Here is a 24194-nt window from a genome sequence, read left to right on the forward strand (position 1 = left end):
TTTACAGATTGTTGTGTTTAATTGACACTTGTTACTAAAACTGCGGCAGAATGACAGTATATCTCAACACATCAAATTGTTGCTAGATGTCTATAGGTATTCACTGCTCATGGAACCGTACAAAATAAATACGCAATTGAAAATATTTACTCACGTTTTAGGATATTTTCTGTGCTCGATGGTGATCACGATGGCAAGCTACGTGATCTGTTCGATGGCCATCGTGATGCCCAGAAAGCAAATGCAGCATCTTGCAAACCCAGAAATAAGTGAGTGAGTGAGTGAGTGAGTTGGGTTTAACGCCGCTTTTAACATTATTCCAGTTCTATCGCTGTGTGTCAGCTTAATGTGGGAGGAAAGCCCGAAGTGATGCAGGTCTCGGACGTTTCCCACTTCGGTGAAACCCACGAGCACGGGTATGGTGCTGACAAACCTAGAAACATAATCGGGTCGAACTGTGATTCGAACCCATAATCATAGGTTTCTGGCGCCGTGGAACTTGCGTGTCATCGTAACCCTAACGACTTGGATCGTTGCTCATAATGTAATTCACTGGTTTGTCTGGTCCAGAGTCGATTATTTACAGGCCACGGTCTTATAACAAAACAACAAACAAACAAACAAAACACAAATCCACAGGGATGTATCTGTTATTCAAGTATAGCGAGGAACGCTACAATTATAAAAAAATATATATGATATAGATATATATAAAGATAATATACATTTAAAAATGCATAATAATTTGGCGCCTTTTTAATAGGCACTGTACTCATGTTTGTTAGGTGGTCATGGAGCATAAAGACTTACTTCCCTTTGTCCTCCATACAAGCTCAGTACGACGCATTGCACAGTGCAGACGTCCAGTGAACACATTTTAGAAGGAGCCCAGTCTTCACCAGTTTTAGCCACCTTTACAATTACTCTCTCGGAACGTAAAGCGAAACTGCATATAGTCAGGAAGTGAGCCATGTTTTACTGTATACTATAGATTATTGTTATAAGCACTGACTGCCTCAGTCGAACAGCAGACAGGTAAGATGTCGGTGACACGTATCAATGTGAAGTTCAATACCACACTCAGATTACAGGGAATTTGTCATATCGCCCAGTAACCGAATCTATCATTATGATGTGTCATAGGCTTGGAACATAATCTTCATAATATCGCACAGTTTTGTTTTCAGCAAATTTAATTTATATTTCATTCCGATATAACAAGGAGGAGGAGGAGATTTTTTCACGAGTGGCGTAGTTTCCCCTTCTTCACGAGTATCGTGGGGTCATAAGCGGATAGAGATGCAAATATCAAAGGTCAAATAGGGACTAAGTGTTTATAAACAAACATGGCGTCGCCCTTGTCGAGTCAGAATTTACCATTGGGAATCTGGATAAACTACAACATCTGGTTAAACTCGCCAATGCTCGCTAAATACAATGTTTATTCCTAATGCAGGATATTTACCATCCCTAAACACACTCGCGTGATAACCTCTATTTACGAAAAGTCTTTATCATACATTTAGATATGATTATATACGAAATCAACTTTCACAAAAAAATAATCTTGAAGACTAGGAGACCCCTGTTGGAAGCGACAAAATACACGCTGGTCAAGAAATAAAAATGGCGCTTTGCGAAACGAACAGTCTCGATTGACGAGTTAAATGAGAAATTTACAGTTTATAAGGAAACATTATCGAGACAAAAGCAAACGGCAAGAAGTGATATTAACTCAATAAACGACCATCTGTCATTATTTTGCCTTGTCAATGTGGACCTAACGTAAAAAGGTCGTCAACAGTTTGTGTACAGGTAATTTTAAGTCACTTACGACAAAGGGAGACAAGTTAAGGGGAGGTGACTCTTGTGTGGCAACAGTTCCGTCAAAGTGTTATGTTCAGAACAGCGAAATATCAAGTGTTATGTTCACTGCAGTGAAATATCAATTGTTTTGTTCACTGCAAGGAAAGTATCATTTTTTTCAACTTCGGAAAACTCAGTCTTTCACACTGAAGTATATAATAATGTCTCTTATTACCTACGAGGGCAAACATATCGAGGTGTCCGGGTGAAAGTGAAAATCCCTGGTAGAATAGGTCTTCAGCAACCCATGTGTAGCCGGGTGGTGGTGCTAACTCTGAATGAGTTATAGCCACATAAGTACCACCCAATTATTATACCCCCCTTAGATTCATTCTATACATATATACATACATGTTCATCTATTATCACCATCACTTCATTCTGTGTTCATTATATGTTCATTATATGTTGTCCTTGTCTGCAGTTGAATGTCAGCCAACTAACACCAACCTGATACCCTTTTTGCAGCCTCTGTAATTTCTCCAGCTTCACCTGGACTTCCCCCTATCTATTTTTAGATATGTCCACCACTTTATGTGACTGAAGCATCTTGACTTCCTTTAAATACCTGTCAGATGCTACCTTTCTTTTGATTGGCCCTTTGGTCCACTTCTTTAACTTCCTTTCTCACCTGCCCTCCTCATGCATTCTGCATGAACTCTTTATGGAGGGAGGACTCTTGTTTACATGTGAGAAACATTTCAATATTCTTATCTCTTTCCATCCTGCTTTAGAAACAATTATATTCATAGAAAGGGTATCACAGCTTTTCATTAATGTAAAATATATTTAATTGCATTATTATTTAATTTGTTATATCTAAATGTTTGCCAGCTCACACCTTTTGTGTTACATTAATTGAGCACATGGTCTTCAACCATGTGCTCCCCAACATATCCCTATAAATTAATCTGTTTCCTTTTGGCTTAAATTAAATTATAACATATTCTGCATGAACTCTTTATGGAGGGAGGACTCTTGTTTACAGCTTCCCTCCCACCATCTACTACCAAAGAATAAAAATCATCATCATCTTCAAGAACTGCCTCATGTTTTGACTAGCAGCCCAGTGGCTGGACACATGACACCACGCCCGGCTACAAAATGGCGCCCAACGTGGGGCTGCTAGTTTCATCAGCATCATCACTTGTACAGTGAGAAGAGGCAGTTCATCATCCAGTAGATGGAATTCAACATAGAAGAGTTCATGCAGTTTCCGAGGACATCATATACACTTATGTGAATGAATTGTTCATTCATCAATGTTTTATGAAGTGTATGGACCTTGTGACTTTTGATTTTTTGTGTTTCACAAATTCAGGACATTGACTTTTGAGCCTGACTTTCGAGACATTTTGTGATCCACCTTGTATATTTATATTTATGTGTGATATATATATTTCTAATTGAAATATCATCCTGCATTATCACACCGCAATACTATCCTGTGATATCTATTATATGTTTATCATGTTTATATTTGTTTGAAATTTATAATCATATTGACTTTTACAGAGTATTGATTATAGTACAAATTCTATTTCTACCACATTTCTATGTCTACAGTGTTTATTTAAATTATATATATATATAGTATAGATTCATTTTTCATCTCGCTGACAAGTTTATTCTGAAAAATTAATTGGAGTTCATATCTATTCAAAATTTCACCACTGATCAAAATTTCAGGTTAATGTTAAATGTAGCTGGTAATTATTTGACTTTGATTCCAAATTTATATTTGAAATTATTTAACATTTAACTTAAACAGTTCAATTTCAAAATCCAAAGTTTATTTTTTTTACTTGATATATTTTCTGTCGATACTTTTGATATTTGCATTGATACCCTTCTTACTTTACCTGTGTCAGACTCTATCCTCAGTACTTCTTTTTCCATGCTGTTCCTGCTGTCTTTCCTTCCGTGTGGACATATCTCTCTTCAGCAAACCACTAACATGTTTACCATAAGTATTTTGTCTTGTCTTGTGTTGTTTCATCATTTCATCATATACCATATCCCATTATAGGCTTCATCACTATCATCAGTCATATTAGATCTTCTGTTTGAAATATTTGAACACCATCAGTGATTAGGTCCTCAGTATTTCCCTCAATTGCATATCTATTATCTCAAGTACCAGTATATCTGTGATGGGAGATATTTGTATAGTTTCCCCTCATATGTAAGTTTCATATGTGACAGTGGAGTTCAGTCAGTATCTACTGTAACATTTACTTTCTGTATGTACAACTCAGTTGTTGCTGCATCTTGACTTATTTCCAGTGGTTGTCTGGTCTGTAGTACTTGCAGTTACTGCTTGTATCTGGGATGACTTTGTAGTCGTTGCCAGTTTAGTCTCACCCCGTAGCCTTTGCTTGCTGGATTATTTCATTTCCATTGGGATCATCTGGCTAGTGTTTCATTTTACCTGACCTCAGTACATGCATAAGTTGTCCTTCAGGTGACTACATCCTGATTGTTGTTCGGCTACTTGCATTGCTATTGAACTTTGCTGCTTACCTGGGGTAGTGGTTAGTTCCCCGCAGTTGTAAGTCTACCCATATCACACCATAGTCCATCTTGTATCCTTGCTTTTGTAGGAGCCCTGCACTTGGTTTCCTAATACTTAGGAGTTTTTGCACTTTGCGATCGCCTCGGTTCATAATATTGTTGTTGGGTCCCAACGTATAGGATCCTTGTTGCCTTTTTGGAGGTTTGTCATACTTGTATTATCATACACATCATGGCTCAGTCGGACAGTGATGTTAGATCACAGGTTGATCAGGTTGTGGATTTCATCCATCAGCTTGATCCCTTAGTCCGTACTAGTTTACTCTACCGTCTAGCAGATGACACTAATCCACATCCACCTCAGACCACTTATGTAGCTGATGTTGGGTCTGGAGATACGTTGTTTCGGCCGCATGTGCCTCCACCTCCTGTGGATAGCCAAAGGGTTGTTCCCCCACCATATACACCTGGGCTACCGTCACTGCTAACACATTCACCTCTGGGGTCTCCTTTCTTGCCTGATGGATGGTCACCCATGGAGCCTTCCCAGCGGACAATACCCCCACAAGACCCTAGTCCTAGGATAGAATTGCCGAAATCTGGCGCCTTGAAATATTGGGGTGTCGACGTGAAAATGCTCACTCTGACACCGCCATATTCAATGCCATGCGGAGAGCAGCCAAGGGTTCTGCTGCAGATCTTCTCAGTGGTTTCCCTGCTGAGGCAACCCTTGATTCTGCCTTAGAGCAGTTGGACATTGTCTTTGGCAATGTGATGCCTGGCGAGACGCTCATGGAGCGCTTTTACACAGCTCGCCAGGAAATAAACGAGTCTGCTGCAGCTTGGAGTTGTAGACTTCGTGACTTGATCTCAAAGATCGAAGTCTCAGGAATGCTCCCACCAAATGCTGCCATGACCTTGCTTCGAAGCCGTTTCTGGATGGGGTTGTCCCAGGATGCTTTGAAGCAGGCAACTCGTCATCACTTTGACTCTGGACTCGAGTACAGCCAACTGCTGCTTGCTGTACGTCGGGTGGAGGAGGAACTGCTTACCCCTAAGGAGGCACATCAGAGTCCCGTTACCACTCCTGTACCATGTGGTCGGGAGATGGAGGATGTGCTCTCTAGGCTTAAAGACCTTGATAAGAGTCTAAAGTCTATCGGGGACAAAGTTCACTCTCTTGAGCTCAGGTCTGCTCAAGCCTCCTCTTACAAACCACCCACCAGGAGTCAAGGCCAAGCTCCCTTCAGAGGTGCCCAGACAAATAAACCTTTAGTAAAGCAGGTCGGTGATAAACCCCCTCCACAACAATCATCAGTTTTCTGTTTTGATTGTGGAAGGCCAGGGCTCAAAAGGGGTCACCAGCATTGCCCTGCTTTAAACTTCTAAGAGTCCCAGTTATGGAGCGGTCTGAGGACTCTAACCAAAGCGCTCAACGAAAGGTGCCTTCCAATTTAGTTGGGTACCCAAACATTGCGCATGTGAAGGTAGAGGAGCATGCCTGTGATGTTTTGATAGATACTGGTTCAATGGTCACCACTATCTCTGAAAACTTCTACAGAGCTTACCTCCCTCACTTGCCACTCCACCAAATCAGCTCATTACTAGAGGTGCATGGAGCTGGGGGAGCTAAGCTACCCTATTTGGGGTATGTTGAGGCTACGATTGCTATACCCCCTGACTTCATGGGTCAAGTAGTGGAGGTACCCGCACTCATCCTTGTGGTGCCCACTACCGACTTCACCTCTAAGGTACCACTTATCCTGGGGACCAATGTCCTGCGTGCTGCTTGTGAAAGCAACCCTGGTGACAGGGTATCTGGGAGTTCTTCTCCTTGGACCATGGCGATTCAGTGGCTCAGTAGGCGTTGGAATGACCTGAACCGAACTGAGAATGTGCGGACAACTAAATCTATAACCATACCCCCGTCTTGCAACCAGATTATAACAGGTATTTGCAGGGGTAGTGCTCCACAGATTGGTATGGAGTTTTGTGCCACACAGTCCGTTCTTCCTGGTTCACTCACCCTCGTTACTGGTGTTGTTGGGTTTCAGTCTACCCACTCAACAACACGGGTCAAGGTTGAGGTCGCTAACCCGTCCACCAAGGCTGTTACAATTCCAGCCAAAACAGTACTTTGTCATTTGGAACAAGTTGCTGTGTTGGACGGCTTATCCCCTGAGGATGGCGTCAGTAATACTGGCTCTGTACCTACCAAACTACCAAAAGAGTTATTTGAACTGGACTCTCTGGGTAATAATCACACTCCAGATGAAATAACTCAATTGCGCTCTCTACTGAATGAGTTTGACGATGTGTTTAGCAAGTCTGATATGGACATGGGACATACTGACTTGGTCACCCATCGAATAGAACTCACAGATGAGACTCCATTTAAGGAAAGACATAGACGTATTCCGCCCTCTATGTATCAAGAGGTCAAGGACCATATAAAGCAGATGTTAGATGCTAAAGTTATCCGTCCATCTGCTAGTCCATATGCCTCGCCTGTTGTCCTGGTTCGCAAACATGACTCGAGTCTGCGCTTCTGTATTGACTTTAGAAAATTGAACAGTCGCACAATTCGAGATTCATATGCTCTACCAAGGATAGAGGAAACTCTTGATGCTTTACACGGGGCAAAATACTTCTCTTGTCTTGACCTTAAGAGTGGATATTGGCAAGTCGAAGTGGATGAGGAGCACAAGGCCCGTACTGCCTTTACTGTTGGCCCACTTGGGTTTTATGAGTGTAACTCTATGCCCTTTGGACTGACAAATGCTCCAGCTACTTTCCAACGCCTGATGGAGAGGTGTATGGGTGACATTCATCTTCTCCAATGCCTCATTTATCTCGATGACATCATTGTGTTTTCTAAGACCTTTGATGAGCATCTTGAGAGATTACAGTCAGCTTTCAGGGAGCTTATTAGCATGCTTTCTTGTGCTCCCGTTTTGGCTTTTGCTGATTTCACTCTGCCCTTTGAATTGCACATCGATGCAAGTGGGGATGGCTTGGGTGCAGTATTGTACCAATCCCAAGACAATCAAAGGCGAGTGATTGCCTATGCAAGTCGCAGTCTCAGCAAAGCCGAGCGCAATTACCCTGCTCATAAGTTAGAGTTTTTGGCTCTAAAATGGGCTGTCACCAAGAAGTTTCATGATTACTTGTATGGCAACTCATTCACTGTAAAGACTGACAATAATCCCCTCACGTATGTCCTAACTTCTGCTAAGTTGGATGCAACTGGGCATCGCTGGCTCGCAGAACTTGCTACTTATGACTTCTCCCTTGAGTATGTTCCGGGTGCAAGGAATGTTGATGCGGATGCTTTGTCCAGGTTGCCGCGTGAGTCCATGGACATTCAAAGTGTGTCTGCTCTCTGTAATGGGCAGCTCATCTCATCATGTGCCGTGGAGACACTCTCCCTCAATCAGGAGGTGATGAATTGTATGTTGGCGGTCGATGGTATGGAACCTTCTGACGTTGTCGCTAGCCAACGGATGAGAACATATCAGCAAGCTGATTCCTCAATCTGTTCGATTTTGGACCTCATCCGTAATGATATGCGTCCAACCAAGGAGGCTCTTAAATCCATGGACCGGGACACTGCATCCATTCTCAGGCAGTGGGACTCACTCACTGTCAAAGATGGCCTTCTCCACAGGCAACAACTTTCAGATGGTGTAGTACCCTACTATCAATTGATTGTTCCTCAGTCTAAAAGAGATGAGGTCATTACCCATCTACATGACGGCATGGGACATCTTGGTAGGGACAGGACCGTGGCTCTTCTCCGGACACGGTTTTACTGGCCGGGAATGATCACGGATGTGGAGAAAAGGATTCGCTGCTGCCAGAGGTGTATACTTCGTAAAGCTCCTAACCAAACTGAGCGTGCACCATTAGTTAGCATCCAAACCACTCAACCTATGGAGTTGGTGTGCATGGACTATCTCAGCTTGGAGCCCTCCTCTGGTGGTTATGAGAATATCCTGGTCATTACGGACCATTTCACCAAATATGCTGTTGCCATTCCCACTCGCAACCAAACTGCACGTACTACAGCCAAAGTACTGTTTGATCACTTCATTGTTCACTATGGCATTCCAGAGAAGTTGCACTCTGATCAAGGCCGGAACTTTGAGAGTGATATCATCAAACAGCTGTGCAGCATATTGGGTATTCTCAAAACGCGGACCACTCCGTATCATCCAATGGGTAATGGTCTATGTGAGCGCTTTAATCGGACGCTCTTAGGGATGCTCGGCACTCTGGAGGAGCAGCAAAAGGCAAAGTGGAAAGATCACCTTTCTCACTTAGTTCATGCCTATAACTGTTCCCTCCATGAGTCAACGGGGTTCACTCCCTACTTCCTCATGTTTGGCAGACAACCTAGGCTGCCTGTTGACGCTGCTTTTGGTACATCACTGGCCAATATTTCATCACCAGCTTATACGCAGTTTGCTGCTGATCTAGAGCGCAAATTAGACACTGCATATGAGCTTGCAGCTGCAAACCTTGAAAGGGCTCGGGCTAAACAACGCAAAGCCTATAATCTTAAGGCACGCGGAGGCACAATCAAGGTTGGTGACGTTGTATTGGTGCGTAACGTCAACATACGTGGGAAGCAAAAACTGGCTAACCGGTGGGAAGAGGAGTATTACGTGGTTGATTCTCAACCTCATGCCGACATTCCTGTGTTTAAAGTTCATAAGGAAGGAACCAGAGAATGTCGTGTACTCCACCGTAATCTACTCCTTCCCATTGGTACGAATGGTCAGCCCATACCCAGGCCACGGCGCACACCATCAACATCGACGACGACGACGACTACTACTACTACTTCAACACCATCTTCTGGCGAGCTTAAGGACACAAGTACTGACACAACACTGGAGATCTCAACAACCAACATGGATATTGAGAGTTCTCCTTCTCCAGTGTCGGTATCATCCCCAGTGTCAGCACTGCCACCAATCAGCCCGCCATTTGCAAGTGTGTCACCAGTAGTTTCACCATCCACACCAGCACCAACTGCACCAACCAGTTCTATCCCTGGCTCAGGACCGTCAACTCCACAGCCACCACCTCGGCGAGTTGGACGAACCCGAACAAAGCCAAAGTGGATGACAGATGGGCAGTTTGTTGTAAAACAAAGTGTCTGGGTGTGAGGAGGTAATTATACATTGCCGCTATTTAATGGCGAGGTCGCCATTTCCCAAAGTGGGGGTGTATGTAGCCGGGTGGTGGTGCTAACTCTGAATGAGTTATAGCCACATAAGTACCACCCAATTATTATACCCCCCTTAGATTCATTCTATACATATATACATACATGTTCATCTATTATCACCATCACTTCATTCTGTGTTCATTATATGTTCATTATATGTTGTCCTTGTCTGCAGTTGAATGTCAGCCAACTAACACCAACCTGATACCCTTTTTGCAGCCTCTGTAATTTCTCCAGCTTCACCTGGACTTCCCCCTATCTATTTTTAGATATGTCCACCACTTTATGTGACTGAAGCATCTTGACTTCCTTTAAATACCTGTCAGATGCTACCTTTCTTTTGATTGGCCCTTTGGTCCACTTCTTTAACTTCCTTTCTCACCTGCCCTCCTCATGCATTCTGCATGAACTCTTTATGGAGGGAGGACTCTTGTTTACAGGTGAGAAACATTTCAATATTCTTATCTCTTTCCATCCTGCTTTAGAAACAATTATATTCATAGAAAGGGTATCACAGCTTTTCATTAAAGTAAAATAAATTTAATTGCATTATTATTTAATTTGTTATATCTAAATGTTTGCCAGCTCACACCTTTTGTGTTACATTAATTGAGCACATGGTCTTCAACCATGTGCTCCCCAACATATCCCTATAAATTAATCTGTTTCCTTTTGGCTTAAATTAAATTATAACATATTCTGCATGAACTCTTTATGGAGGGAGGACTCTTGTTTACAGCTTCCCTCCCACCATCTACTACCAAAGAATAAAAATCATCATCATCTTCAAGAACTGCCTCATGTTTTGACTAGCAGCCCAGTGGCTGGACACATGACACCACGCCCGGCTACACATGCTTGCCGTAAAAGGCGACTATGCTTGTCGTAAGAGGCGACTAACAGGATTGGTTGTTTAGGCTCGCTGAATTCGTTACTGCATGTCATCATATTCTGATTGCGGGGATCGATGGTCATGAAGTCAATCACTGGATTGTTTGGCCTAGACACTATTATTTACAGACCGCCGTCATTATAGCTGAAATATTGCGGAATAAAGCTTGGGTGAGGCGTTAAACAACAAACAAACAAACAAACAAACCATGCTTTGAGCAGTAATTCGGTCATAGCACGAGGTGTCAGAGTAACGGCAGTAGACGTTTACGTCTTCAGTGTAACCTACACATGTAACCAATGATCACAACAATGATCATATCAGCACAATTCTGGTATTCGAACCTACGATGTTCAGATTCTGGCACGACTAAGGGACGCAACTCACCGCGACCCTTGGTCAACAGTTCCCCTCTTACAAGCTTGACAAGCAAGGGGAGTGTTTTCTGTGAAACATCTACATCTTGCGAGTGCATTTTTATTAAATTGAAGTTGCCGTGGATACTCGTCAGTGTATCTGTGGTATAAGACATCTCTTGTCATCACTTGAAATGACGCTCTGTAACGACTGAGAGTCTGTGTGGTATAAGACATCATCAATTTTGTTCTCAATTCAAGTGACGCTCTGTAACGACTGGGAGTCTGTGTGGTATAAGATATCATCAATTTTGTTCTCAATTCAAGTGACGCTCTGTAACGACTGGGAGTCTGTGTGGTATAAGAAATCGTTAATTTTGTTCTCAATTCAAGTGACGCTCTTTAACTAAAGTGGCTCTGTATGGTAAATTCATAATGTGCTCGCCGTTCAAATGGCGCTCAGGTGCTCTCATGTAATCTGTGACCTTTAACATACATTTCGTCACTTTATTTTGGATTTCAGAAGAAAAACTTGTATCTGATGGGTTGTTTTTTTTTAACAGGACATGAACCCTCTTGACGACAAAGCAAGCTCCGGTAAGACCAAACATTTGGAGATTTTACAACACTGGGCACGGGTGTCCCATTCGCCTGAGGCACCGCAATTCGCTTTGTAAAGTTGCGTCCTGTGGGTACGCCAGAAAGCTAAGATTGTGGGTTTGCATCAACTCCGATTATATTTCTAGGTTTGTCAGCACCAGAACCGTGCTCGTGGGTTTCGCCAAAGTGGTAAACGTCTGAGACCTGCATCACTTTCCTCCCACATAAAGCTGACACGCAGTGATATAACTAGAATACTATTAAAATCGACGTTAAACCAACTCACAGTCAATTACTCACTCATTTACCACACTCTTAACAACCACGAGAGAGCTAGGCATCCAGAAGTACGTTTTGTTTATTCTTATAACAGGGCAGTGAGAAAGCCTGTGGCTAAAGCGTGCGCCACATGGGTACAATGCGTGAAGCACATTTCTGGGCCTCTACCGTCGTGATATTGCTGGACCATTGCCACCACTCACATCATATTCTTATAACGTGACATTTTCCATATTTCTTTTTGTAAAATGCTCATTGTCCTGGCGGGGGCACGGGTGACACAGTCGTCTGAAGTTGCGTCACTTGGGCACGCTAGAAACCTATGATTGAGGGTTCGAATCCCGGTTCGGCCCGATTATGTTTCTAGGTTTGTGAGCACCATACCCGTGCTCGTGGGTTTCACCGAAGTGGTAAACGTCTAAGACTTGCATCACTTCGGGCATTTCTCCCACATTAAGCTGACAAACTCACTCATTGTCCCGGTAGGTGACCAAAGTAATTTCTTTTACATTGATGAAACTCCAAGAGTTGTCGAATTATTTTTGTACATATGTTAATGACGGCATCGATGCCATGCTATTGATTCAGACAAGATTAAAGTCATCAGCAGGAAATATTGCATGTCAATATTCACTACTGATAAACTTGATTTCGACAAGGTATGTATTATAAAAGTAAGGAAGAATGGAAGTAAGGGGTATTCCTTGTAACTAAGTGCCATTTCAGTTCAACGTGGTAGACGAGGACTGACCCAGGGGGCGAGAGAGCTGTGTGAACATTTCATAGGATGTTCCTGCTCTCGCCTTCACCATCCCAAACAAGCACCCTATGTTTGGCAGTACCGGGTTAATCCTGGCGGGTGGAAACTTCTGTTGAGCACAGAGATGGAACTTGTAGAGAAAGCCTTCTGCAACAATGAGGACGAAACTGAAGCCACGGTGAGTATTTTGTGGTGAGAATTGTTTGTTGTCTGAAGATAAAATGAAATGGTTGAGAAATGTTTGTCGTTGTACATTTGTGGTTTTCTCAGTATCAATTCCGTCTCATTTGAAGTCACCCGATAGATACTGTCATCATCTCTACGTAGTGCACTGATATTCAATAGTAGATCGATGTGTACCAGCCTGCTAGACCTAGCTCACAAGCATCTAAAAGAAGATCTGTGTGTACCACGGATAACTGTATATATAAGCATCTAATAGAGGATTAAAAACTATTGTTTCCTCTGTTTCAGATAAAAATATCAGTGCCGTTCGAGGACATTCTTCACCCAACGCCTACAGATTCAGATAACGGGATCAGTTTAAGGCGAATGTCAACTCGATCCTACGCGGAGGCCGGAAGTGACGACATTTCCCTTTATACACAGTGGGTGTGGTACTGGCAGGACAACAATGGAGAGTGGTCTCCCTTTATGAAGGTAATCAAGATATACTGTTTCTGTTCTCGTGTTTCCTGTGTGAGGTTGCCTTACATCATGTCACCGTTTCCATTCGTCCGTTTTCTGTATTATGTGAATTGTAAACTATTGTTAAGTCATGATGGAAGACCGTTTGAACCGTTTTCTACAGTAGGACCTGATCACAAAAAGTAAGGATGAAAATTGGAATTGATAATTACTGTGCCGAGTAATGACAACTGAATGTTTAATATCAAATATAGTATAAGTGAGTAGGTGAAGTTTCTTTGAACAGTTTTTCAGTTATATTATGTGTCGCCTTGATGTGGGTGGAAAACCGGAAGTGATGTATAGACGTATGATCAAGGTTCATACAGGCTTGAACAGTCCTTGAATTTTAAGGCCCCTCTTAAAAAGTCTTGATTTTTAGTGCCACCCTTGAAAAACCTTGAAAATCACCAAAATAACTTGAAAAGCCTTGAGTTTGTTACAAAATGACACATACCTATACATATAACACTTAAATTCACGACTGACTTAATTAATTTGTTTGTTGTGAAAAGTTATATCTTCTAATGTATTGATTTTAATTGTTTTGACAGACTAAGGCTTATAAAGCCTTGCAAATGACAGTTGGAAGCCTTGAAAAGGTCTTGAATTGTACTGTTCCACATCTGACTGAACCTTGCTTATATTACGCTGGTGAAACCAACGAACTGAGGAACCTATACACGTAACCCAAATCGGGATTTGAACCCACCATCATAGGTTTCTATCACGTTTAAGGGACATAATACTGTGTATTGCGTCGCCGTAGGAGACTGGGCCACCGATGCCCACATTTAACAACTTAATTTAAATCTGTTTTGGATGTAGTGAGTGAGGTGGCCTTTTGTGGAATGTATAAATTTAGTGAAAGGCCTCTGAGAATAATCATTTTACCCAGAACAGGAACAATAGAAAAATGGCGGCAAGCACTTTGTTCGTCAAAATATATTAACAATGAAATAAAATCACAAAAATAATATAATCTTCTTTTATTTTCATTCCCTTATACTACAACTCTTTCGTGACTTTGTCAGTGAGTGATTGAGTGAGTTAAAATTTAACATCAGCAACATTTCAGCCATATCTTGACGAGTCCACTTTGTGATAAAAGCATGAAACTTGGCACAGTTGTACGTGATGCCATTCCAAATATTTGCAGATAATGGGACCACCACCACCCCAAAAAAATATGTAGGAATGAAATTCTAGCATACCTCATGTCAAAATGACCCACAACCTATATACATAATGAAAAATTAACATATTAGAATGTATGTACCCAACACTACGTCTGTAAAGTAAATAACTTTATCATAATAAACTATTTATCTTGATTTACGTTATCTAAAGTGTGAAAAAAATATACATTACTTTCTTCTTCGGCTTTTCTTCAAGGCCAATTAACTATATCAATATTGTATAATAGGAGAATTCAAATAATACATAAATGTACAGTCAGACTTTCCGGCTCCCCGGCCTTCATTGAAAGGATCTCGAATGATTTAGTACTAAACCAACAGAGTGTGCCTGATGAAGGCCGGGAGGCCGAAAACTTGACTGTGAATACCAAAATATTCAATCAAGATATTCATACGAATTATTTCAAATTTATAAAAGAAAACTCTTGTTTCAGCATACAGTACACCTAAAGGACGTTGCAGTATAAATATCAGCATTAAACACTCACAGAAGTTGTCAACGGACAATTTAAAAAACTGAATAAATATTAGGGTTTTCAAACAACCCCTAAATTGGTGACGTACATATACTTTGGCTTATTAAACTTACTATGTTATTCCAACACAACTATACAAAAGCTGATGTATTGTATATTCAGCATATATATTTATTCAGCTGCATGTCTTTACTTAAGTGTATAATCTAGATTTGACCAGGCCAACCAGTAATTCATACTGTAAACAAACATCCAGAGGGTTAGATGGCAAGCAATCAATCTTTTCATCGAACCTGAGCATCCCTACCATAACGACAAGCAAAACCTACTTGGGAACACCCATAGGGTTTGAATATTTATATGGTCTTAGTATATTGTTTGTATGGATTTAGAAATACTTCTTTACATCTCTAGTCATTGTGGATATGGCATTCATTCATGAAGTAATTGTAATGCAGACATATTATTGCTTGCCGAAGAAGTTTGGATAAAACACGACTCCTCGGTTTTGGTTGAAAATGTAAAATCACACACACACCAAAATTATCCATGTGATGAGTCGCTTTAAAAGTTGAACAAGCCACGATATGGAAACCCTCGAGAGTGGCATGTCTTGTCCCGGAGTTGGTCGCTAATAAGTCAAGAATGTCGTGACGTATGCCGGAAACATTTAGAACACGTTCTTGTGTCATAAAGGAATGTGATTTGAAATTAAATTACTGAACAAATACATAAAGGATACCACAAAACAGGTACATCATTATTGTTTTAGAATGTTGAATCTGAGTCCCAAATACCTCCCGAATACCCTCTAAATATAACCCCGAATCCCGAAACCAAAATGGTGTTGGCAACCTCACTGTTTCTCTCTCATTGTCGAGGTAACCTTCTGACAAATGTCATGCATTTCAGGGTTTAAATAAATATAAACTGAACATCTAACAAAATATCGAGAATTTTAAGAAAAACAAGACGGAATATGACATGTTATGCATGTACTTTCTATTCACTTTCCCATATATGGACATATATGTCCATATTTCAATTACCCATCAGTCCCATAGACATTTAAAAAAACTGTTATAAATAGAAAAACAATTTCTTCAGAAAGGTATATCAACACGGACATATTTTAAGAAGAACATAATACTTGTTCGAATGCTCAATTCGTTCACTAGTTCCACTTTTATATGATTGCTATTGTTTTGCTTCATATGCAATTTAGACTAGTTGATAAAGCACTTGTTCGTCACCCCAATGGTCCGAGTTCAATTCTCCACAGGGGTACAATGTGGGAAGCCCGTGTCTGGTGTCCCCCGCCGTGATATTGCTGGAATATTGATAGAAGCGGCGTAGAACCATACTCACTCACTCCAGGTTTGTCAGCATCAAACCCATGCTCGTACGTTTCACCAAAATGGTAAACGTAATCTTTGCTCCAGCATGACACGCCGTGATATAACTGAAGTACCCTACTGTTATGTTAGAAGTCATGCATGCATGTGATACTTGGAAAAGAGAAACACAAGCATTATTGTAGGACGCCATCAGCATACCATCGATACAGTATGTTCATTTCCCTTTCTTCAGCCGGAACTTCAGCTGACCCTGGAGACCAAGTACCTGGCAGGACAGGACACCTACCTCTACACTATCGGAGATCAGGAATACCGCCTGGACTTCACATCTCTGGTTCAGGTCAACAGGAAGTATCAAACTTGGAGTCCAGTCCACCGGAGACCGGTGTTTGTATCAATTGATGACGCCCGGCAGCGACAGCAGACGTGGTAAGGTGGCGCTCAACGCAGGCACGTGACCTTCGGAGTTCTATTCGATATGGAGAACATATTTACAAAGTATGACCACCCTTTCCCGTGATAAGATCAATGAAGCTAAATGATATCCTGGTTTTTATTGGTCGCTAAAATGATAGGTGACGCAATTAAAATACTGACACAACCACTGTGTAATGAGAGCTTGTTTGCTCAGCACGACACATCCGGTCAACTTCATCTTAAGGCTCAAGTTATCGCATTGGTCGCCTATGTACGGTCCATGGCGGGCCAAATTTACCCCAAGTAATTTACCCCTAGTAATGTGCCCCTAGAACTCTATCCATAATAGAGTTTGAAGACTGTTTCATACTATTACATGGGGAATAGGTGGCCTTGTCGTTTAAGGAGCTGAAATTCTCTGTGCAGAGTTGCGTACCTTTTGACGCCAGGAAGATATGATCGTGGGCTCGAATCCTTCAATCGCCTTACTTCTGTTGTCAGCACAATAACCGTACTAAAGGAGTTCCTCAAAGTGGTTAACGTCTAGAAAGGGACTTTCACCTTGGGCTTTCTTTCCACAGCCAGCTGACACGTCGTCTTATAACTGAAATATTGTTCAAAGCGGTGTTAAACCCACCTCACTCACCCACTCATATACTTGTACAGACCGTAAGACTGTGTAGTTGTCAGTCACTTTAGATGGTACTAGCTTGAGAACACATGTCAATATGAAAGTTATTCAGTTCCAGTTTGCTGATGTCCCCTGCGGCAGTCAGAGCATACAGAGTCCCCTTCAACTGGACCCCGCTTGACCGTTACCAGGACAGTGAGATGGTAGACCTTGCGCCCAGTTCGGATGAATATTGTACAGTGATGTCATCCATCTGCAAAACCCTGTCACTTCACAAAAAGTTTGAAGTTAGGCACATTTACAGACTACAGAATGCTTTGCTGTGGTACACTTACGACTGGTAAAGTGAAACCTCCTCGTTTTTAATTTGTATTTGTTTCAAGTTCTTCTTCGTAGGATTCTTTTGGAGCACTTTGGTTATATTTATACCTTTTGTGTTCATTTGTGTCAAGAGCTCCTGCAGTTTGGTTAATGTTAAGCCTATTACAATAAAATATAAGCATAGATATTACATTAGATACGCTTTATAACTGGTTCCATTATCCATACTGTGTGCGTACAGATGCCTGTAGAAATGTCACTGAAGCAGGACGTCGTAAATGATATGCTATCACTGCGATGTTTCAGCATGAAGAAGACACTTCAGATGTCTCATGACAAGGTAAATATAGATGAGCGACAGCTCTTCCACGGCACAGACACCATAGACGTTGTCAACGACATCTGCATCAACAACTTCGACTTTAGAGTCAGTGGCAAGAACGCCACAGTGTACGGCAAGGGGGCTTATTTCGCCCGGGACGCACATTATAGCCATCTCTACACCAAGGGCAGAAGACGGTATCTGTTCCTGGCTCGAGTGCTTGTGGGAAAATACACACTCGGAGACAGCACGTACACAAGACCGCCACGGAGAAAAGGTCACGTCCGGTATGATTCTTGTGTAGACGACAAGAAGAATCCCTCAATATTTGTTATATTTGAGAGGAATCAGTGCTACCCTGAGTATCTTGTCGAATACAAGGAAATATCTGTTGAAGCAGAGAGTACATTAACACAACGATCTATCCGCAGTGCAACAATGTCCCCTCCTGCTGTAAGTACGTCAAAAACCACGAACGTCCGTCATCTACGTCCGAGTACACCGCCTGTTGTCAAGACTCAAGCTGGGTATTTGACAATGGACTATAGCTGGACACCATCAAAGACCTTACCGACCTCTATTCCAACGTCTTCAGGGTTTTCAAGAAACGTCCGTCATCTACGTCCAAGTACAGAAGCTGTTGTCAAGACTGAAGCTGAATCATTAACACTGAACGGGACATCATCAAAGACCACCCCGACCTCCATTCAGCCTTCTTCTTTGCGGCCAAGATTCGTCCACGATCTTAGTCCAAGTACAGAGGATGTTGTCAAGACTAAAGCTGAATCATTAACACTGGACGGGACATCATCAAAGACCACCCCGGCCTCCATTCAGCCTTCTTCTGTGCGGCCAAGATTCGTCCACGATCTTAGTCCAAGTACAGAGGCTGTTGTCAAGACTAAAGCTGAATCATTAACACTGGACGGGACATCATCAAAGGCCACCCCGATCTCCATTCAATCTTCTTCTGTGCGGTCAAGATTCGTCCACGATCTTAGTCCAAGTACAACGTCTTTTGTCAAGGCTGACTCTGAATCAGTAACACAGGACTTGTACGGAACACCACCAGAGACCAACCTGACTTCCTTTCAATCTTCTTCCGCGCGGTTAAGCTTCGTCCACGATCGTAGTCCAAGTACAGAGGCTGTTGTCAAGACTGAAGCTGAATCATTAACACTGGACGGGACATCATCAAAGGCCACCCCGACCTCCATTCAATCTTCTTCTGTGCGGTCAAGATTCGTACACGATCGTAGTCCAAGTACAGAGGCTGTTGTCAAGACTAAAGCTGAATCATTAACACTGGACGGGACATCATCAAAGGCCACCCCGACCTCCATTCAATCTTCTTCTGTGCGGTCAAGATTCGTCCACGATCGTAGTCCAAGTACAGAGGCTGTTGTCAAGACTAAAGCTGAATCATTAACACTGGACGGGACATCATCAAAGGCCACCCCGACCTCCATTCAATCTTCTTCTGTGCGGTCAAGATTCGTCCACGATCGTAGTCCAAGTACAGAGGCTGTTGTCAAGACTGAAGCTGAATCATTAATGCAGGACTTGGATTGGGAACCATCAAAGACCTACCTGACTTCCTTTCAATCTTCTTCCGCGCGGTTAAGCTTCGTCCACGATCGTAGTCCAAGTACAGAGGCTGTTGTCAAGGCTGACTCTGAATCAGTAACACAGGACTTGTACGGAACACCACAAGAGACCAACCTGACTTCCTTTCAATCTTCTTCCGCGCGGTTAAGCTTCGCCCACGATCTTAGTCCAAGCACAGCGGCTGTTGTCAAGGCTGAATCTGAGTCATTAATGCAGAATTTGGGCGGGACACCATCAAAACCCACCACAAGCTCCTTGGAATACATACGCTACTTCCATCCCGGGATACGTGCTGCAAGGGATTACATAATGGGCATTTGTTGTCTTACTAAGAACATCATACTCATTATCATTCTCATGCACACACTCATTGACATCAAATAACAAAAAAACAAATAGTCATCGTGTTGAGTTCTAAAAAGGACACGTCTAAATTGGGACTACTGTCGCATAATCAGAAAACACCTTTAGTCGCAGATATTCGAGTTCTTTCAACAACCAAAACCAATCAGACAACATTTTCAGTTCACAAAGGACACGTCCTCATTAGTCACTATCTCAGAATCAGAGAACACCTTAGGTCCAGATTCGAGTTCTTCAAACAACCAAAATCAGACAATTCTCCAACTTTGAGATGTCATACTGCACAAACAGGTGAAGCCCTCGAGGATAAAATAAGAGATGATTTTCAAAACATTAATGAATCATTGTTAACCAAACTCTCGAAAATAAAAGGGAAATTTCAAATATAATGGAAGAAGAAATTAAAGGAATCGGTTAGAAATCGAATTTGGTGGTAGGAGGAAGGAAATACTGCCGCATTTTGTAAGCTGTTCACCAGCAGTGATGCGGTCATCTGAAAAGCTCGACAGGTGACAATGGCTCGGTTTGCTTTTGACTGACTTTCTCTCTGATGTCTTGTTTCGGAGTTCCTTTTCTTGCTGCAGCGGTGTAGGACGCCTATCAGCCTACAAGTTCGTGGACTATTCTCCGCACTTGGAATTGATTCGCCAATGCCAACCTAAAAAGTAAAATAAAATTGATTAAAATGTGAAAAAGTGTGTATTATAATAACTTCATATTTGCATTTTTCATATATAAACTGATGTGTGCACAAATATATCATATATGAAGTATACCTTCGGTATGGTTGTGGATGCTGAAAGACGTTCGAGCAAAGGATTGACCGGACATCAAATGAGTCATCCACCACTCCTCTACGAAGTTGGTCAGGACTCGAACCTTACCCTGATCCTTGACTGGTGGGTGGGATGTTGTTGTGGTGAAGGAACGACAGTGACATCAGTTAGGTCACAAACCTGTTTACACCGCGGTTGTTCATGTAGGCAGTCTGTAAAATACATTATTTGTCGTGCTAATAAGTTTATTTCAGATTTATTTAAGTGTTAAAATATGCATATAGATACTACAAAGTCAGATGTATTTATACACCTACCAATAAGCAAAATTCTTAAACTTTTCTCCAGATAGCCTGGGTCAGATGAAACAGGCATCTGGGATCATTATATGATGGAATAGACAGTTTTGAAAAGTTGATATTAGAATTATCCGGTACATGGCACTGTGATCAGCTGGGGTTGAGGTCTGTAGAGTGGAAGACAGGTACAGCGTTAAGTAAACAACGGTAATTTCAGTCCAGATTCTGTCTGAGGTGGTTCAACGACAGCCATGTCATGTGTTATTTCAAATTCAACTTCAGCATCAACTTTAGTTTCTTCCTCGAATCTACTGCTTTCATGAACTGGAATCCCCCTACAATGTTTGCAAAGAAAGGTATAGGCTATTATATGTTCGCATTCTCCGTGTGTGACATTGTCGCAACCATTACCAGGAAATGGTTGACTGGCAACGAGAGACTGTCTCCTGGCGGTTTGCACACTTCGGTCTCATTGTGGAATGTGTTGATGATAAGTTACTGTTTTGTTGTTGTTCCATGCTTATAATAAATTACTATGAAGCAAACCATTTTCATACGGTTATTTTACAATCATAACCAAGACTGGATAACGTCATATCGCATTCTTCACAACCATGAAGCATCGTGACTTATTATTGAGAATTGCTCGGTTTGTTAGTTGTTTGGTTGGTTTGTTGATTAACGCCGAACTCTGCAATATTCCAGTTATGTGACGGCAGTATGTAAGTAATCGTGTCTGGACCAGACAATCCAATTATCAATATCATGAGCATCGATCCACGCAATTGGGATCGATGACATGCATCCACCAAGTCCGCGGGCCTGACCACCAAACTCCCGTTAGTCGCATTTATTACACACGGTAATTGTAACCTGAACTTATTTGATAACTGTCTTTATATTTCATTATTTCTATTTCTTAATTGACTTGCCTTTGCATGTGCAGGTAACGATCACGTTTTCGCGAACACCTGGTATCACTGTTTGATACATACATACTCATGATACAATCGGATTCGTACAATGGAGATGTCTCATGAGTGAGTGAGTGAGTATGGTTTTACGCCGATTTGAGCAATATTCCACCAATATCACGGCGGGGGACACCAGAAATGGGCTTCACACATTGTACCCATGTCGGGAATCGAACACGGGTCTTTTGCGTGACGAGTGAACGCTTTAACCACTAGGCTACCCGACCGCCCAGATTTCTCATGAACATGGAAAAGGCTTTTGTCATTTTTTTTTAAAGGGAACCCTCTCACAAATATTAATGTTTAATAATCCTAATTAACGAAATGTAGTCCGTTGTTTACATGAAGACGTATTTTACAGCAATCGCCCGGGAAGAGAATGTTACGACATATACCACAAACTGTTTATATATGTTTGGACATCCGCGTGGCTATAGTTTTATCATCGATTTCAGTAAGAATGGACGTGCATTCATAATCAATGCGTCTTTATCTGAAGGACATGAGGCAAATGTTATATCATGGTGCCGGGTGGTACTCTCAGGAATGGTTCAAGAGATTGAAAGAGTTCTTACCCATAATCTCTACGGTCAAAAAGGAAAGCAAGACATATCGATGTTTTCCCTCTTATCTATCTATCTATCTATCTATCTATCTATCTATCTATCTATCTATCTATCTAATCTAATCTTGTCTGTCTGTCTGTCTGTCTGTCTGTCTATAAAAAAATACGTATTGTCTGTTGTGTTTAACGAACGCCGCAAAGATTCAGACTTTTGGATATTTACTTTCAATAAAATATCTTTATAATTAGTTTATTGATACTACAAATTGACTTAACTATATTATACAGTTAGTTAGTGAGTGAGGGAGTTTAAAGCCGTTGTGAACCGTATTCATGTTATATCACGGCGTGTGAGCTTACTGTGGGACAGACGTTTACCCCTTTGGTGAAACCCACGAGCACGGGTATGGTGCTGAAAAATCTAGAAACACAATCGGTACGAACCGGTATTCGAACCGACGATCATAGGTTTCTTGCGTGTCCAAGGGACGTAACTCTGCGCACCCGTGTCCCCGTATTCTAAAGAGTTGAATGTGATACAAATATAGGGCTTGGTGTCCAGTCCTCTATGGCGCCTCAATTCGCTGTGGAGAAGTGCGTTCTCGATGCTTGCCAGAACCCGATGATTGTGGATTTCCGAAAATTTATGGTAGACATTGAAGGAATTTTACTGAATATGACAGGTCACTTTTCATCATGATGCGCGATGGTTCCCCATGCTTTATAACCTTTACACGGAGCTAAAATATATCCACTGACACTGACAATTACGTTTTCAATGAAACAATGTGAGTGGCGTATGCTTCTGGTAGGGCACTCCTGGTGTTATCACTGATTTTCAGTAATCGCTACATCTAATTTTCATTTTTTGTATTGCTCTTTGCGCCGTATGGAATGTGTTCCGGCAGATAATCGAGGCATATCATTTTCTCATTAGCTCTGATTCGTGAGACTTCTTGGTAACTTCAGGTACCTCATGGTAACTCCAGGTGACTTTCTTGTAGCTCCAGGCACTTCATGGTCACTCCTGGTGACTTCCTGGTAACTCCAGGTGTCTACCTGGTAACTCCATCCACCTCTTGGTAACTCCAGGTGTCTTCCTGGTAACCCCAGGTACCTCATGGTAACTACAGGATACTTCCTGGTAGCTCCAGGCACCCCATTGTAACTCCAGGTGTCTTCCTGGTAACTCCAGGTGCCTCATGGTAACCCCAGGCACCTCATGGTTACTCCATGTGACTTCCTGGTAACTCCAAGTGCCTCATAGTAACTCCAGGTGACTTTCTGGTAGCTCCATGCACTTCCTGGTCACTCCAGGTGACTTCCTGGTAACTCCAGCCACCTGATGCTAACTCCAGGTGTCTTTCTGGTAATCCGAGGTGCCTCATGGTAACTCCAGGCACGTCATGGTAACTCAAGGCAACTTCCTGGTAACTCCAGGCAGCTCTTGGTAACTCCAGGTGTCTTCCTGGTAACCCCAGGTACCTCATGGTAACTACAGGATACTCCCTGGTAGCTCCAGGCACCCCATTGTAACTCCAGGTGTCTTCCTGGTAACTCCAGGTGCCTCATGGTAACCCCAGGCACCTCATGGTTACTCCATGTGACTTCCTGGTAACTCCAAGTGCCTCATAGTAACTCCAGGTGACTTTCTGGTAGCTCCATGCACTTCCTGGTCACTCCAGGTGACTTCCT

At 42.1% G+C, this 24194-nt stretch overlaps 1 protein-coding gene across 1 annotated transcript; it reads left to right on the forward strand.

The window, feature by feature from the left end:
• Positions 1-904: 904 nt before the first annotated feature.
• Positions 905-20463, forward strand: LOC139468058 (uncharacterized). The gene is made up of 7 exons (XM_071249757.1): positions 905-1035; positions 11428-11461; positions 12470-12681; positions 12978-13163; positions 16456-16652; positions 17384-17611; positions 17899-20463. The coding sequence occupies exons 2-7, from the start codon at positions 11431-11433 to the stop codon at positions 19904-19906; spliced, it is 2862 nt and encodes a 953-aa protein (XP_071105858.1). The 5' UTR covers positions 905-1035; positions 11428-11430; the 3' UTR covers positions 19907-20463.
• Positions 20464-24194: the final 3731 nt, after the last annotated feature.

Source organism: Haliotis cracherodii, unplaced genomic scaffold, assembly GCF_022045235.1.
Source record: "Haliotis cracherodii isolate W230 unplaced genomic scaffold, xgHalCrac1.p SCAF_2, whole genome shotgun sequence".
NCBI lineage: Eukaryota > Metazoa > Mollusca > Gastropoda > Lepetellida > Haliotidae > Haliotis > Haliotis cracherodii.